Source organism: Podarcis bocagei (genome assembly GCF_964188305.1).
Source record: "Podarcis bocagei genome assembly, chromosome: 14".
NCBI classification, from domain to species: Eukaryota; Metazoa; Chordata; class Lepidosauria; order Squamata; family Lacertidae; genus Podarcis; species Podarcis bocagei.
The window spans coordinates 45,099,979-45,116,143 of record NC_138139.1 but is presented as its reverse complement, the minus strand read 5'-3'; the positions used below and the strand labels follow the sequence as shown (position 1 = coordinate 45,116,143).

At 44.7% G+C, this 16,165-nt stretch overlaps 1 protein-coding gene across 2 annotated transcripts in view; it reads left to right on the top strand.

Moving 5' to 3' along the window:
- LMTK2 (lemur tyrosine kinase 2) overlaps positions 1 to 16,165 on the top strand; it is a 54,286-nt gene that overhangs the window by 12,374 nt on the left and 25,747 nt on the right. For both annotated transcript variants that reach the window (XM_081169377.1, XM_081169378.1), the window contains exons 2-6: positions 5,511 to 5,635; positions 8,421 to 8,565; positions 10,056 to 10,129; positions 11,263 to 11,381; positions 12,106 to 12,193. In XM_081169377.1, coding sequence (XP_081025503.1) covers positions 5,511 to 5,635; positions 8,421 to 8,565; positions 10,056 to 10,129; positions 11,263 to 11,381; positions 12,106 to 12,193 — 551 coding nt within the window. The remainder of the gene's footprint in view (positions 1 to 5,510; positions 5,636 to 8,420; positions 8,566 to 10,055; positions 10,130 to 11,262; positions 11,382 to 12,105; positions 12,194 to 16,165) is intronic.

Here is a 16,165-nt window from a genome sequence, read left to right as displayed (position 1 = left end):
CCCTGACATCCACCTCCCCTCCAGGGCCCCCCTCACCCCTCCCAATTCCTCCCCCCTGGGAGGTGAAGGGCTAAAACCCCGAAACGAATCTTCCTCATCTTCTGACGTCTCGAACAATTCTCTCCATCGATCGTCGTCCTGGCCAGCTGAATCCTCCTCCTCTTCAGAATCTGGGAACCCCTCCAACTCCTCTTCCTCGTCGGTGGTGGCAAAGTATTCCCTTCGGAACCTCGCTACAGGCTGAGGTTTACGTGGGAACCTCTGATGAAAAGTCTCTATTAAAACCTCGTCATTGACATCCTCTGCCCTAACCCAGGTGTTTTCCGACTCCGGTTCCCCTTCCCACATTACCAAATACTCTACTTGATCTCCCTTCCACCTGGAATCGAGGATCTCCGCTACATGGTAGCTGTGTTCCTTCTCCTCCATTGCTGGTCCCCTAGTGACCCTCCCCTCACTGTCTCCTCTATACGGTGACAGCAACGACCTGTGAAAAACTGGGTGCAGCTTCATGTGGTTCGGTAACCGGAGCCTGAAAGCCACTGGATTGACCTGCTGTATGACTTCAAACGGACCCAGCCTTTTGGGTCTTAATTTCTTACAACCTCCTTTGAATGGCAACCCTTGGGTTGACAGCCACACCTGGTCCCCCACCCTGATGCTTTCACCTTCCCTTCTGTTTTTGTCTGCTTGCCTCTTATATTCCTCCTTAGCCCTGTTTAAGTTGAGTTGGAGCTGGCGATGGATCGCTTCCATTTCTTCCACGAACTGTTCTGCAGCTGGAACGCTCCAGTTCTCCCCCTCCCCCCCTGGGAAGGCTCTGGGATGGCACCCGTGATTAGCCAAAAAGGGGCTCATCCCCGTGGACACGTTCTCTGCATTGTTGTAGGCAAATTCTGCCAACGCCAGCTTCTCCACCCAATCATTCTCTCTGTCATTAACATAACACCTCAAATATTGTTGGAGAACCCCATTTGCTCTTTCCGCCTGCCCGTTGGTTTCAGGATGACGGGCCGTCGAGAAATTAACCTCTACATGCAGTAAGCTCATGAGCTTCCTCCAGAACCTGGAAGTAAATTGTTTCCCTCGGTCTGAAACCACCCTCAAGGGGGCGCCATGCAACCTAAACACATTCTCTACAAACAATTTGGCGGTTTCTTCTGCTGTAACCGCATGTGAGCAGGCTATGAAGTGGGCCATTTTAGTTAACAGGTCTACTACAACCATGATGGCTGTTTTCCCTCTAGACCTTGGCAGATCAGTCATGAAATCTATTGCCACTGCTTCCCACGGTCTCTCAGGTGTGGGCAGTGGTTCTAATAAACCAGCCGGCGCCTGCCTCTCCCCCTTGGCTCTTTGGCATTGTTCACACCCTCTCACATACTCCCGCACATCTTCCCTGACCTTGGGCCACCAAAATTCCCTGGTAACCAGCCACATGGTTTTGTGTTGCCCAAAGTGCCCTGCTGTGGGGCTATCGTGCAGCTGCTTGAGTACTTTCTCCCTCAATTCCCCTTCAGGTATATATAACGCTCCCTTATAATACAATGCCCCATTTCTCTCCTCAAAACCACCGGGTTTGTCTTCCTCCCCTCTGAGATCCCTGAGTTTCCCCTGGGCGTATGCATCCTGCACCGTACCCTCTACCAATTCCCTTTGCCCCACCAAAGTCGCCCCACACACCCAGCGGTCCTCTGGAATGATATGGGTTTCTTCGGGTGCTCCCTCCCCCTCCAAATATTCAGGCTTGCGTGAGAGAGCGTCCGCCCTAACATTCTCTGGGCCTGGCACATAACAAATCTCAAAGTTAAATTTGGAGAACTCTTGGGCCCATCTCAACTGCCTTTGGTTGAGCACTCGCACCGTTCTCCAGTACTCTAGATTTTTATGGTCCGTGCACACTTGCACTTTATGTTGTGCACCAACTAGCAGATGCCTCCATCTCCGGAACGCCTCATGAATAGCAAGCAGTTCTCGGTCGTACACCGTGTAGTTCCTCTCGGATTTGTTCAGCTTCCGCGAGAAGAAGGCACACGGACGCCACTCCGACTCCTCCTTCCCCGGCTGCAGAAGAAGCACCGCCCCTATGGCTCTGTCAGATGCGTCTGTTTCAACCCTTAGCTTCTTTCGTAAATCCACATGCAGAAGTTGTTCTTCAGAGGCGAAGGCCCTTTTCAGTTCCTCAAACGCTCGCCCCGCCTCCGCCGTCCATACAAACTTCTTCTTACTGCTGAGACAGTCAGTGATGGGCGCCGTCAGATGGGCGAAGTTGCGGATGAACTTACGATAAAAGTTTCCAAACCCTAGGAACCTCTGCACATCCTTCTTGGTTTTGGGTGTTTTCCATTCCAGCACTGCCTGTACCTTGCCGGGATCCATGGCCAATCCCTTGTCTGACAGGCGGTACCCCAGGAATTCCACCTCCTTGGTATGGAACCGACACTTCTCCAGTTTGACCCACAGCCTGTTGGCTTGCAGTCTGCTCAACACTTCTCTGACGTCTCTCACATGTTGCTCCTCACTCTCAGAATACACCAACACATCATCTAGAAAGGCAACGCAATTCTTGTAGAGCAAAGGGCCCAGCACGTGGTTCATAAAAGATTGAAAACACGCGGAGCCTGCTTGTAATCCAAATGGCATAACGAGGTATTCAAACGCCCCCAAAGGGGTAAACATGGTGGTTTTCCATTCATCCCCTTTCCTTATGCGTATCAGGTTGTACGCCCCCCTTAGATCCAGCTTTGTGAAAATCTTTCCCTTCCTCACCATGGTCAAAATATCATCAATTCTGGGCATAGGGAACGCCACCGGTTCAGTCACTGCATTCAGCCGCCTAAAATCACATACAAGTCTCGGCTTGTCCGCATTTTTTTTGTCCACAAAGAACACTGGGCTCCCCCCTGCTGCTTTGGACTCTCTGATGAAGCCTCTCTTCAGGTTCTTGTCAATGAACCCTCGCAACTCCTGCATTTCCCTGTCTGACATGGCATACAACTTGCCCACGGGAAGCTGTGCTCCAGGGAGTAAATTGATCTGACAATCAAAGGGTCTATGAGGTGGTAGTTGGTCAGCTTCCTTCTCGCTGAACACGTCGCTGAGATCTGCATACTGTGGTGGTACCTTCACCTTTCCCATTACTTCAGTCCCTGCTAGGGTGGCTTGGGCCCCTACTGAACCCTTCTCCCCTTTGCAGTGTTCTAGGCAATGTGCTGAACCAAAGGACACCACTCTTTGATGCCAGCCAACCAGCGGATCATGTAGAGCTAGCCAGCTCATTCCCAAAATAATGGGAGCGCCTCCCAGGGTGGCCACATTAAACGCTATCAGTTCTGTGTGCCTTGCCACCCTCATTATCATTGGGACAGTCTGCAAGCGGACTCCTCCTCCCAACAACTCCCTGCCATCAATCGTGGTCACCTGCAGGGGGTTGCTTAAAGGGATGGTCTGTATCTGGTGTTCAGCAACAAACTCCTTGCTCATAAAATTGCAGGAGCTGCCTGAGTCCAATAGCGCCTTTATTTTTAGGGGGTGCCCATTCTGCAGCTCTAGCGACACTTCAATCACTAGAGCAGGTCGAGGAGCTTCTGGCACGGGCACTTTCACTGCTCTTTGGCCTGGCTGCAGTGCCCCAATTGTGGCAACCAGGCGTTGGCTTTTACCTGCTCCGCTCCCCCTTCTTCTCCCCCCTCAACAGCTCCCACCATCCCTTGCCATTCCTTCCTCTGGGGGCAGACTCTGGCAAAGTGGCCTGGCTGTTGGCAGAGATAGCATTTCCGGGGGCCCTTTCCCTCCTTCTTAGCTCCCTCGCTGGTTTTTGAAAATGCGCGCGCGCGCGCTGTTCCGATTTCCATCGGCTCTGCCGGCGGGAAAGCTGGCTCAGGAATGTCTGGAATGCGGAACTCCTTCCAACGTTCCCCTCTCCCTTCCCGCCTCTCCAAGGCTCTTGCCTCCTGCCGCGCTCCTATGGTCAGCGCAGATTTGGTCAGCTGATCCATAGACTCCGCCCTGGGGCTCCGTGCCAGCTCGTCTTTCACCCCCGAAGAAAGACCTTCTTCAAATAGCATTTGAACGGGTGCCGCCGATAAATCCCAACTCAGTCTGTGAATCAGCATGGTAAACTCAGTCCAATATTCACGGACAGATCGACTCCCCTGCTTACAAGCCATTAGCTGTCTGCGCACCACCCCTTCCTCAATATCGCTGGAAAACATGATATCCATTGCACGAAAGAACTTCATTGTGTCCTTTAGTATGTCATTGTGCGTTGCCATTAGGGGTCGCACCCAGTCTCTAGCCCCTTTCTCAAGATGCCCAATTACAAAAGCAACTCGCGATTCCTCATCAGGGAACTCATCGAACTGCACATTAAGGGCATATTGCATCTCTGTCCTAAAAGCATGGTAGTCCTTGGGGTCCCCCCCAAATTTCTGCACCAATCCTGGTACCTTTCTGGGGAATTGAGTGGCTCTCCCCTTCTTGTCTGCATCCTGAGCCCTTCTCTCCTCCAGCCTCGCCGTCTGCAGGGCCAGTTGAACCTCCAACGCTCGGTATCTATCTTCCAAGCTTGGACCAGCTCCAGCCCCTGCTCCTCCGGTTCCGGTTGGTTCGCTCATGATGCCTTCTCTTGCACAGGCAGCGTACAAAGACTGTCGGACTGCTGTGAGGGTTTGATTAGCTGCTTGTGCGTGAAAACGTGCTCCCTCAGAGTTTGTGCGCCCCCACAAACCTCCGTGTGTGACGGAGCTCCTCAGACATGTCTGCTCTAGTCACTAGTAGAGTCCGACAGTGGCTGTCTGCGGAAGCGTTTCCAACAAAGAAGTTCCTTAACGGAAACGCGTCTCCTGGACTCACGGCGTGACAGTTTCCTGCGAGGTATGGGTCTCCCTATGGGAGACTCCGATACCTCCCCACTGTTTTCGCTGGAAGCCTCCCTGAGCCCTCCCTCCTGCTCGCATTCCCTCAGAGACCCACTCCTCCCCCTGCTGGTCCCTGCTTCAGCAGTTGAGTCTCTTTCATCCTGCCTGAGTCCCTCCACCACCTGATGCTCTGATGGCAGTTCCCTGACACCCTATATGATAGCTGAAGGTGAAACGTGTTAAAATACACTGCCAGTATTGCAGAACCAGCACATTCCAATGAAATCAGCATAGTTTACTTGAGACTATCAAAGTGCCATGGGGAAGTATTTGGCTTTTATTTTATTTTTTAAGTTCAAGCTTTCTAAATGATAGATGTTTCAACAGTGTTTAAAATCCTGAGAATGCATGATAGTTTTGCGAAAAGCTAAAGGCAAAGAGAGAGAGAATACCTATTTTTGGAGCCCCTAAGTCTAGAAATATCCATAAAATCAATATCCATAAAACCAGAAAAATATAACTCGTGCATCACAAATGTTATCGGCCTTACTGCAGAAGTATATAACTGTTCTGAAATTTCTCTCTTCTATAGTTAACATGTTTGTGTTCCAATATATGACACCATGCTTATTTCAACCCTTGGTTTTCTAGGGGAAGCAGCAGTGACTGAAGTTCCCTTCTCCTTGGTGATTATTTCTGCCTGCAGCCTTTTAGGCTTGGTACTTCTGCTTGTGAACTGTGTATCCTGTTGTAAAGATCAAGAGATAAACTTCAAGGTGAGTACAGGAGATAATTATTTGTATCCCTTTAGTACTGGAATCTGATAACACAGACATATATAATTGTACTGTGTAATGCCAAACATTACTGTGGTCAGTCAAAATCAGTGGAGTTTGAGGTGTCACAAGTAGCTCTCAAGTCTGCTTAATGACCTACTGTTGCTGTGCAGTCCTGAGTAACTTATTCTGTTTGATGACTTGCCTTCTTGCACTTAACATATTTTCAGAGCACTTAAGTATGAACATGCAGGGGATGGGCTTTTCTGCCTGCTTTGGAGCAATCAAGTAAATGGGGAAACTTTTTTAAGGCAAGGGTCTTGCCAGCCCGTGCTGAGCCAAACTGACAGTAACAAACGGCCACAGAAGCCACACATAAATGTGTAGTTCTCCAAATGTCTAAGTACAGTGGGACCTCTAGTTATGAACTTAATTCGTTCCGGAGGTCCGTTCTTAACCTGAAACTGTTCTTAGCTAGAGGCGTTCCTTCGCTAATGGGGCCTCTTGCTGCCACTGCGCCGCCGGCACACAATTTCCATTCTCATCCTGGGGCAAAGTTCTCAACTCCAGGTAACTTCCAGGTTAGAGGAATTTGTGACCTGAGGCGTTTGTAACTTGAGGTACTACTGTAACTTGTTCTTTCTTTATAAGCTGGGAAATTTGGCCTTGAAATAGATGAAAAATACCCCTCTTCGAGGAAGTTATGTTATTGTGTTTTTTTTTTAAATAAGCAACAACGCGCAAGAGTCATGGGGATTCAATTAAGAAAATAGTCTCTATAATATCTGTGAGACTATTTGTGACATCTTCATGCAATGGCTATTTCAGATAAGTATTTAGTGAGGTTAGAGTCATAGCTGGAGGATGGGAACTTGAAGGTATGAATTGTTTTGGGGTTTTGGAATGTAAAGAATGAGACAAACAGGATATTGTTCTACAGAGCTACCTAGCTAAACAGAGCTTGGATGCTGAGCTTGAAAGAATCTCTTTATTAGTGGGTTGGGTTTTTTTTACCTTGGATGTTAAACTATCCCTGTGGTATTCTCCTTCGCTTCTAGCTACACTAAAGTAGCTAAACCGCTGTGAAAGCTGACACTTCCTGTGTAGGAGGAAATCTATACTAGAGAATCTGTAATAGACTCACAGAAATGCAAAAGAAATACAGTACTCTGATCTGTAAGTTTTTTCTCTTAGGAGGGATACAGGTGGGAAGCTTAGCAGAAAATTCACATGGATTTTCTAGGAAAGACCTGAGCAGGATCCAAAACGTAAAAAACACACATCCCAGTGTGACTCATTCTGGACTTCTGTTTTTGTTATCTGTCTACCTACAGTATATAGCCGTCTTATAAAATACACAGCAGTATATGTACACACAAACAGAAAACAGTGCAAAATCGTTAAAATGCCTGGCTGATCGGAAGTTTAAAGAGCTGTGTATGCTTGTCAGCATAAAAAGACCTTCAAGAGACACCTGAAAGTCAAAAGCAAGAATGTCAAAAAGATATTGAGCGATTGAGAAACAATAGCAGAGTTGCTTCTGTTAAGAATACTGCTTAAAAGTATATCTTTGGATCCTGGTTCCGTTTTCAGATCTTAGTTTTATAAATGCACATGGATTTGTCATTTGTTCCCAGTTTTCCATGTGTCTGCTTCCATGGAGGAATGAAGCTTGCTTATGGCTCAGCTCAAAGTGTTCACCAAAGCTTTTAAAGTATATTTTCCAAGTTGTATTACTTTTTCAGCTAACAATTTTTATTTATTTATTTATTTATTTATTTATTTATTTAAATAGTGTGCATTATATTGGCACAAAATGCAGCAATAAACAGCAATTCAATAAAACAAGATCTCATAATTCACTCATGGGCTGCTTTACATGGCTGAAAGATGGTCAAAAATAGGTTCCTTGGAGTATAGACCAGCAGTTTCTCTTTCTAGACCAAGACCAATTGCAAAGTATTAGGAAAACAATGTTGCTCTAGTTATTTCTTGCTTTGCCCTTACAATTTCACAGCAAGGTCATAGGTTGTGTGAGCTTCTTCTGCAGTTATAGTGTTACGTCCATGCAACTAACAGATCTTAACTTATGATTCAAAGAATTTTTGGCTGTTATCCCATGTACAGCTTAATGTGTAAACATGCCCTCCGTTTTGATAAACTTCAGTATAAATATATTTTTATGCTATGCTGAGCTGTACTTTACATCTTTGTGACCTGATTACAACTTGATTTCTTTTCCCCAAAACTGCTTTAATGTTTCTCAGCTTCTTCACCTTTTTAATTAAAATATGTAAAAGCCATGACCTGTGAAACATCCATGGGTGTTAATTGGGGTTGCCATATTTCAAAAAGTAAATTTGTTGAGCTTTTTTTTAGGAAGACCCCAAAATTGTTGAGTTTTGGGGGGGAACCCTCCCCCTAAAATGTGATTATAAGCTTTTGGAGCTGTTTCCACTGCTTTTCCCATCATTTTGCCATGCATCCGGGTATTCCCTGACAATTTGGCAAAAAAAACCCCGACGCCAATACACCCAAAACCCAGGACATGTCAGGAATTTTCCCGACGTATGGCAAGCCTAGTGTTAATGATCCTTTTCACAGCAATGAGGGCTGTCACTTTGCTGCTGAAAATGTTGGGGCAGGTAACTTAAGTGTGATAACTCAAGTATTGTTTCAACCAATATTATGGGTCACATCAGGCACATGGAAGAAATACTGTGCTGGTTTAAGTTTCTGAATCAGGCAATTTCTCCTTGTTCTTCTGACCTCATTACTTCTGTAGGAATTTGAAGATAATTTTGATGATGAAATAGACTTTACACCACCTGCGGAAGACACCCCATCTGTCCAGTCCCCAGCCGAAGTGTTCACACTTACAGTTCCCACTGTTTCTTTACCAGCTCCATCACAGTTCCAGCTTCCTACAGGTAAGGCATTTCCCTATGCCATCCCTTCCACCCCAGGACTAGTTTCTGACCCTTGGTCAATGGCCAGTATTGATTCTCTGTCTTGTGACTGAAGCTTTGTTGTAGTATTGATAGCAGAGCCAAAGCAAATGTACATATTTCAAAGGGGGTGTGTGTGTGCTTCTATCCTCTGACAGCTTGTGAGCTAGCCACATGAGGCTGAGAGTGTGACTTGCTGGCTATGGAAAGACTTCCACAGCTCACAGTTCAGTCTCTTAACTATAATGCTCTATACATGATAGAGTGTAAGGATTCTGTTTCTCCTGACATAACTGGGGTTTTTTTTAATAGCATGGTATTGCCTATTATGTATTTTCCTGTTTTCCATGCCTTCTTTAGATGCCCCTCCCCTCTGCCTTTTCCCCTTTTATCAGTCACCCACAGAATGCTATTCTGGTAGGATGATCTTTCGTAATCTTACTTCTAAAAATATATTAAATGGGAACAGTGAAGACTTGATAAAAATAGCTTTCATTTTGCTACCATTTGGGAAATCTGAACATAAAAAATCTAAACTTTCTAAACGTGTATTTTACTTGGATGGTGATGTGAGTGACTTTCACTCAACACTGGGAGTAAGAAACAAGCAATAAGATTTTTTGCAGAGGCTTTGGGTAGTATTTGTATGCAGTTTATTTTTATTTTTCTTGGCTTAAAGCAGGAATGAGGAACCTCTGGCCTGCTTACCACTCTCAGCTTTCCAGGGGATCTAATTTGGCCTCCGCAAACCATGCCCACCTGCCCATCAGCTGACATCACTGGTGACATCAGTTGATGGACCGCAGGCCAGGGTTTAATCTTTTTAGGCCATGCCACCCTGTTCTCAATTATTAGCATTAATGTAAATGTATGACTTGACAGAGCTATGGGGAATTTTTTTAAACTGCCTCGGACCTTGTGCTATGGTCTTGTGCACATTTGAGAATAACTTATTGAACACCATCAGATTTTTTAATAGGTAAACAGGCGTGGAGCTGGACTGTAATCCCCATGGTGTTGAATTAAGGTGAAACCAGCTTTTTTTTTGAGAAAGTGTGGGCATGGCCTGAGATTGGTTTCTCCTACATTGGGAATTTGGTTCTCCATCTCCTTTTGAGTGGGACATCCTGTAATACACGGGGGGGGGGGTGTGTCAAATATATGTACATGTACATAGCTATCAACATAAGTAGTCTTTGTAAATCTACACTATGTGGCCCTAACCATAGAAAGGGAATGGGGAGCAGGGAGGCGAGCTGCAAGAACTTTGGCCACAACGAGTGTATGCTCTCTTCACGTGCAAAGTGCAAAGAGGAAGTTTGAAAACACCTGGGGTTTTAAATACGTTTTCATATTACTGTAGCAAACTACTGTATTATGCATTATTTTTTGGGTGGGGGGAGCACAAAAGTAGTCAATCAAAAACAGGATTGTGGCCACTTGTTGATGTATTGTCTTATTTTGTGTAACAGAAGGGTTGAAATCCCAAGTCGTCCGTCAAAATCTCAACTATATCCAAGAAATTGGAAATGGCTGGTTTGGAAAGGTAAGAAGTCTGTATTGATTGTTGTATTTCTCTAGTTAATTTTCTGATTCTATGATGAACAGCTCTTGAATAAATTGTGGAGTGCAAGCTTGCCAATGTGTCGGTAAGCAGCTTTAGGGGAGAACTTTCACTGTTGATATTTGAATTTCAAAATTCAGGTTTTGATGGAACCTGGTGCAACATTATTTCTCAAAACTCTTAACACGAAAGAATGTGTTTGCAGCAGCAATTAGCATATTATTACTGCTTCCCTTCAGCTCTTCACAATGTTTTGAGTGCTTAAACTGCAGAAACTTACAGTTCGAACTATAGGATGTCTACAGTCCTTGTATACTGAGAAAGCATCCCACCAAAAGGCAATACAGTTTACAAGAAGTGGGAGAGAGATTACCTTTTCCCACCCCTTTTCTGGTTTTGGGAGAGTTCATGGGGTAGCCCTGAGATACACTACTATCCTGAATCTGACTTCTCTTTTCTCAAAGTCCAGTGTTTCATTCTGGAAACTTGACATTTTGCTGCCAGCTCAAAGAGTGTAAAGTTTGCCAACTTCTGTAGCAGGACAGATTAGATAACAAATTAAAGTTGTTGGAGAACAATTAAAGGTGCACAACACCCATTCATGGTGGGACCCTTATGAGGCATAAGAACCCCTTTTCTTCTCCCCCTGCCCCAGTGTTGTGTATGAGCAACCCATGTACCAGACGGGTACAGAGAACTGGAAGTCTGTGTGCAGCTGTCTCCACTCTGCTTAGTCAGTGAAATGATAGTGATCTGGGACATCTAAGGAAATCTTTCCATAAGTGTCCACTCTGGTGACCATGCTCTGCATGCATGAAACCCCAGGTTCAGCTCTTGTGGTCTCCTGTTAAAGGAGCTATTGAGAAAAGAGTCGAGGCCTTAGAGACCCTGGAGAGAGCTGCTGCAAGTCAGAGTAGGTCACCCCAGGCTTGATGGAGGCAGTGGTTTGACTTGAGACCTTACAGTGAAGGGTGGGAAAATAATAACAACAACAATGGTATAAGCAAGTTCCTGGCCTCCTCCGTCTTCTTCACATGCCTTGTAGTGACTTTTATTTTACTTGTGCACACAATGGCTTCCTCCGTGTTTTCAAATACCTGCTGCTTGTTTTTCAGGTTTTGCTTGGGGAGGTTTACACAGGCTCCAGTGTGGCCAGAGTTGTTGTGAAGGAGCTGAAAGCAAGTGCCAGTTCCAAGGAGCAAGAACGATTTTTGAGGCATGGAGAGCCGTACTTGTAAGTAGCATCTCAATAGAAGTGCAAAGTAGGAGGGCATGCTTAGCTTTTCGTGAAAATGCATCGTTACATATTTCTCACTATGGCCACCGATAGCCTTGTCCTCTGTGGTGCACATAATGTGCTCATTGTGGAGCACATGAAAAAGTGAGCTTGAAGGAATAAAGTGGTAGATAGGTAGCCGTGTTGGTCTGCCATAGTCAAAATAAAAAAATTCCTTCCAGTAGCACCTTAAAGACCAACTAAGTTAGTTCTTGGTATGAGCTTTCGTGTGCATGCACACTTCTTCAGATACACTTCTTCAGAAGTGTGCATGCACACGAAAGCTCATACCAAGAACTAACTTAGTTGGTCTTTAAGGTGCTACTGGAAGGAATTTTTTTATTTTGAAGGAATAAAGTTAGGCTACCCAGTGAGCTTTTATAGCTGAAGCAAAAGTCTGAACTCTGATCTTTTCAGTCCAGGTGCAGCATTCTGAATACTGTCACTCTGCCTCTTACCTCCTTCATGTATGCCTAGCTGCTGCATGGAAGGCTTGTGGTTCTGTCCCTTTCATTTACCAATAGCAGGGAGCGGGGGTGTCACTTTCAGAAATCATCTGCTCACTGAAGATGAAGTATGCTGCTGGGGTGGGCATTTCCGAGATCCCCTTGACTCATAAAGCTGGAAAGAAATGGAGTATGCCTGACCTGAAGAGCCTCTCTTTGTTTCTCTTTCCCTGCAGAATTCTTCAGCATCCAAACGTCCTCCAGTGTACAGGGCAGTGTGTGGAAGCCATTCCCTATCTTTTGGTATTTGAGTTTTGTGACTTGGTGAGTAAATGCCATTTCATTGTAATAGCACAGAGCTTGATGTTTACTTGATTATTTGATTACTTGATCGTGGGAGTTGTAGTCCCAAAACATCTGTAGTGCCGAGTTTGCCTATGCCTGACATGGATGATAGGAGTTGTAGTTTAGTGACATCTGGAGGGGCAAAGGTTACTCATACCTGCTCTAGAGCTTCAGAAAGCTTTTCCTTGTAGCTATATTTTTAAAAGATACTTTACTTCCAACTTTCATACCTTTTCATCTGCATTTATCTAAAGCATTTTTATCCCCCCGCTGGGCAAAAAAAAGGCTCCCAGAATGATTTACAAATCTCAGTAATAAGTTCTTGCCCTCAGGCTTGCATGCTAAGACTATGCAAAAGGGAAAGGGATTGGGGAAGAGGAGGGTGGGGGAACCAGGTTGGGGAAGGCTGACCTGGAGACTTGTCAGGGGGTTAATTTGAACCAGCGCAGTCTTCTTGGAATTTGTAAAAATAGGCCCTGTAGAAAAAAAATCTGATATCTGACCAACCATCCTAGCTCACACTAAATCAGGCACTGTTCAGGGGGAGGGGGAGGAGGAAGGAAGAAATCATTCTAACACAGATTTCGTAATTCACTGTGTTGTTTTTACACATTTACACACAACAGCTTTTACAATCAGCATTTGGCAGTAAACAGCTGTTTGCATTTCCTGGCATGGCCATTTCTTGTATTCTAGGTTGGTTTTAATTTCGTTTAAAATGCAGGCTTCACAGACAGGTGTGTTTATTTCACATGAGTTTACTCTAAGTTTAAGTGTCTGTGGTTGTCTAATGCTCCTGGAACAAGTGACCTTTCAGAATCTTAAAGAATTAGGTGGATCGTGGGTCTGGCCTAGTTAAATTTTTTTTTGCAATAAGTTTCTTGTGTCCCTAGAGGTGTTCGGTGCTAATTAGTTTTTCATTTCATTTCTTGTTCTTTGGAGGTGGGGTGGGTGTAGGACATGACCTTTTTACTGTGAAAATCTTAAATTACTTGGCAGCTATTCAATAACTTACTTGTACCTACATTGTGTCATGCTTCTTCTCTTCTTCTGATGTATTTAATCGGTCTCCAGGAAGCTCCTGCATATTCAAGTTGTCATAGTTTATAGAATATAACTTGTTAATACTCCAGTTGCTTGAAGGCTTAGCACATCATGTCAGAAATTGTCGTGATTCTGTGGCATGTATAATCCAGGCGAGGATTTCGCTTGCCAGCATAGAATACATTTCTGTTGTAGCTGTGCAGTAAGCTTTTCGGGGAAGGAACTGGCCTTCATAAACTTCACTGCTAAATGATGGGCATACAAATTAAAATCCTGTTGCTACAGCCTGCTTCGATTAAACCAAACCTTGTCTTAGAAGTGGAATAATGTACGGCTTAGCGGCTGCAAAAACACATTGCTACTTGCAAGTATGTGAGATGTGCGTAACTTTTGTAAGTGAGGAGAGTGGGATGTGAAGCTGGTGTTAATTGCATGCTGTGCTACATAGCCCTGTTAACATAGGCAGTTATAGCCGCACTTACTTTGTGCAACTTTAATAAGTATCAGACAGTAAGTGCTTTCTCTGACCAACATAGATGGATGTTTTCCACAACACTTTTTGTGTGTGTGTGTGTGTGTGTGTGTGTGTGTGTGTGTTTTGCTGCACAGTTGGCTCTTAACAGGCAGTGAAAATTGTGTCTGGTGGTGGTTATAAACCTCTGCAGCATGGTGGTGGCTTTTTCCTCAGTGGTAAAAAATAATCTACCTTGACAACCAATGCATATAAGTTCTTCATTGAGACTGATTTTCACTTGCTTTCATCGTAATTCTCTGTACCTTCACTATTACCTACATGCTTGAATCCAAACAAGGACAATTGCATTGGGAAGATGCAGGTCTATACCTAAAAACCTGATTGTCTTAGAACCATAAGATTGTAGAGTTGGAAGTGCTCATCTAGTCCAAGCCCTGCAATGCAGGAATCTCAACTAAAGCATATTGCCCACCATTATTGCCTGAAATATAAAACAAAATAGAATTAATCCACTGTGCCTAAGTAGAACTGTGATGACATCTGACAGAATACTGTGTGAAATGCTCATGATCTCTCCTAGCCCTTCATAAGGTCTAGCTGCCGCTGTTTTCTTAAAACAAGCAATGGCTCCTTAGTTTCCTCTTGTCTCAAATGATTGTGTAGGAACTAGATGGCATGTTTGTGGCAGTCCTCTTAATCTATAATTAACTAATGGTGTATCATTTCCGATCGTCCTGAGGTTGTACCAGGTTAAAAATAGGGTAGTAACCATCTTATTAACTGTAATATATTACCCAGCTGTATGTGGCCAATCTTCCGTCAGCGCACAGAATTATTTGTTGATAGCATGACGAATGAGGAGCAATGAATCGTATTATGAAGTGGATGTAACATCATTATGGCAAGGCCAGCCGGCCTGTTACCTGGGTATGATTCCATAGAAAGTAGCTCGCCAGGAGCTTTTTGCTGCAGAATGAGAAGAAGTAGTTGGCAGTTCCGGGCAGCAAGTGTGCACTCACTCTTCGGAGCATACAGTTTACTTTTAATCCTTCCTAGAACTGTGGCTGCTTGATTCTAAATTTCTAGAAAAGAGAAGTACATAGATGGGAAAGCTTGTCTTGTGTTAAAAAAACAAAAGTGATGGGGGGGCCTTAAAAACTGACAGTCATGCTGGCTCACATCAATTACTGTTTTTAACCTAGATTATTTTCTCCAAAGCTAAAAGAAAGACCCTAGAGGTCTATTCTAGGGGTAGCCAACATGGTGCTTTCCTGATGTTGTTTGGCTTCAGCCCCAGGAAGCATGACCAATGGTCAGGAATGATGGGAATTGTAGTCCTCCCCCTCCATACAGTGTACTACTCCTAGATTATTTATCTACCCAACTTTCCATATGCAAGTGCCCCTCAGCCACTCCTTCAACCTCTGGTATTTTGCTGGTTTCTAGATTCTGTCCCTTATGAGCTCTTCCTTCTGCTCTCCTTTTCTGGATTAGTCCCCATTCATTTGCTCCTTTGCAATATATGCGATATACACAACCTTGATGGCAGAAATGAGGAAGAATTAAAGAACCTTTTAATGAGGGTGAAAGAGGAGAGCGCAAAATATAGTATGAAGCTCAGCATCAAAAAAACTAAGATCGTGGCCACTGGTCCCATCACCTCCTGGCAAATAGAAGGGGAAGAAATGGAGGCAGTGAGAGATTTTACTTTCTTGGGTTTCCATGATCACTGCAGATGGTGACAGCAGTCACGAAATTAAAAGACGCCTGCTTTTTGGGAGAAAAGCAATGACAAACCTAGACAGCATATCTGAGGTTGTTGATATTTCTTCCAGCAATCTTAATTCTGGCTTGGGATTCATCCATCCCAGCTTTTCACATGATGAATTCTGCATATAAGTTGAATAAGCAGGGAGACAATATACAGCCTTGTCGTACTCCATTCCCAATTTTGACAAACCTAGACAACATCTTTAAAAGCAGAGACATCACCTTACCGACAAAGGTCTGTATAGTTAAAGCTATGGTTTTCCCAGTAGTGATGTATGGAAGTGAGAGCTGGACCATAAAGAAGGCTGATCGCCGAAGAATTGATGCTTTTGAATTATAGTGCTGGAGGAGACTCTTGAGAGTCCCATGGACTGCAAGAAGATCAAACCTATCCATTCTGAAGGAAATCAGCCCTGAGTGCTCACTGGAAGGACAGATCCTGAAGCTGAGGCTCCAATACCTTGGCCACCTCATAAGAAGAGAAAACTCCCTGGAAAAGACCCTGATGTTGGGAAAGATGGAGGACACAAAGAAAAGGGGATGACAGAGGATGGGGTGGTTGGACAGTGTTCTCGAAGCTACTAACATGAGTTTGACCAAGCTGCAGGAGGCAGTAGAAGACAGGAGTGCCTGGTGTGCTCTGGTCCATGGGGTCACAAAGA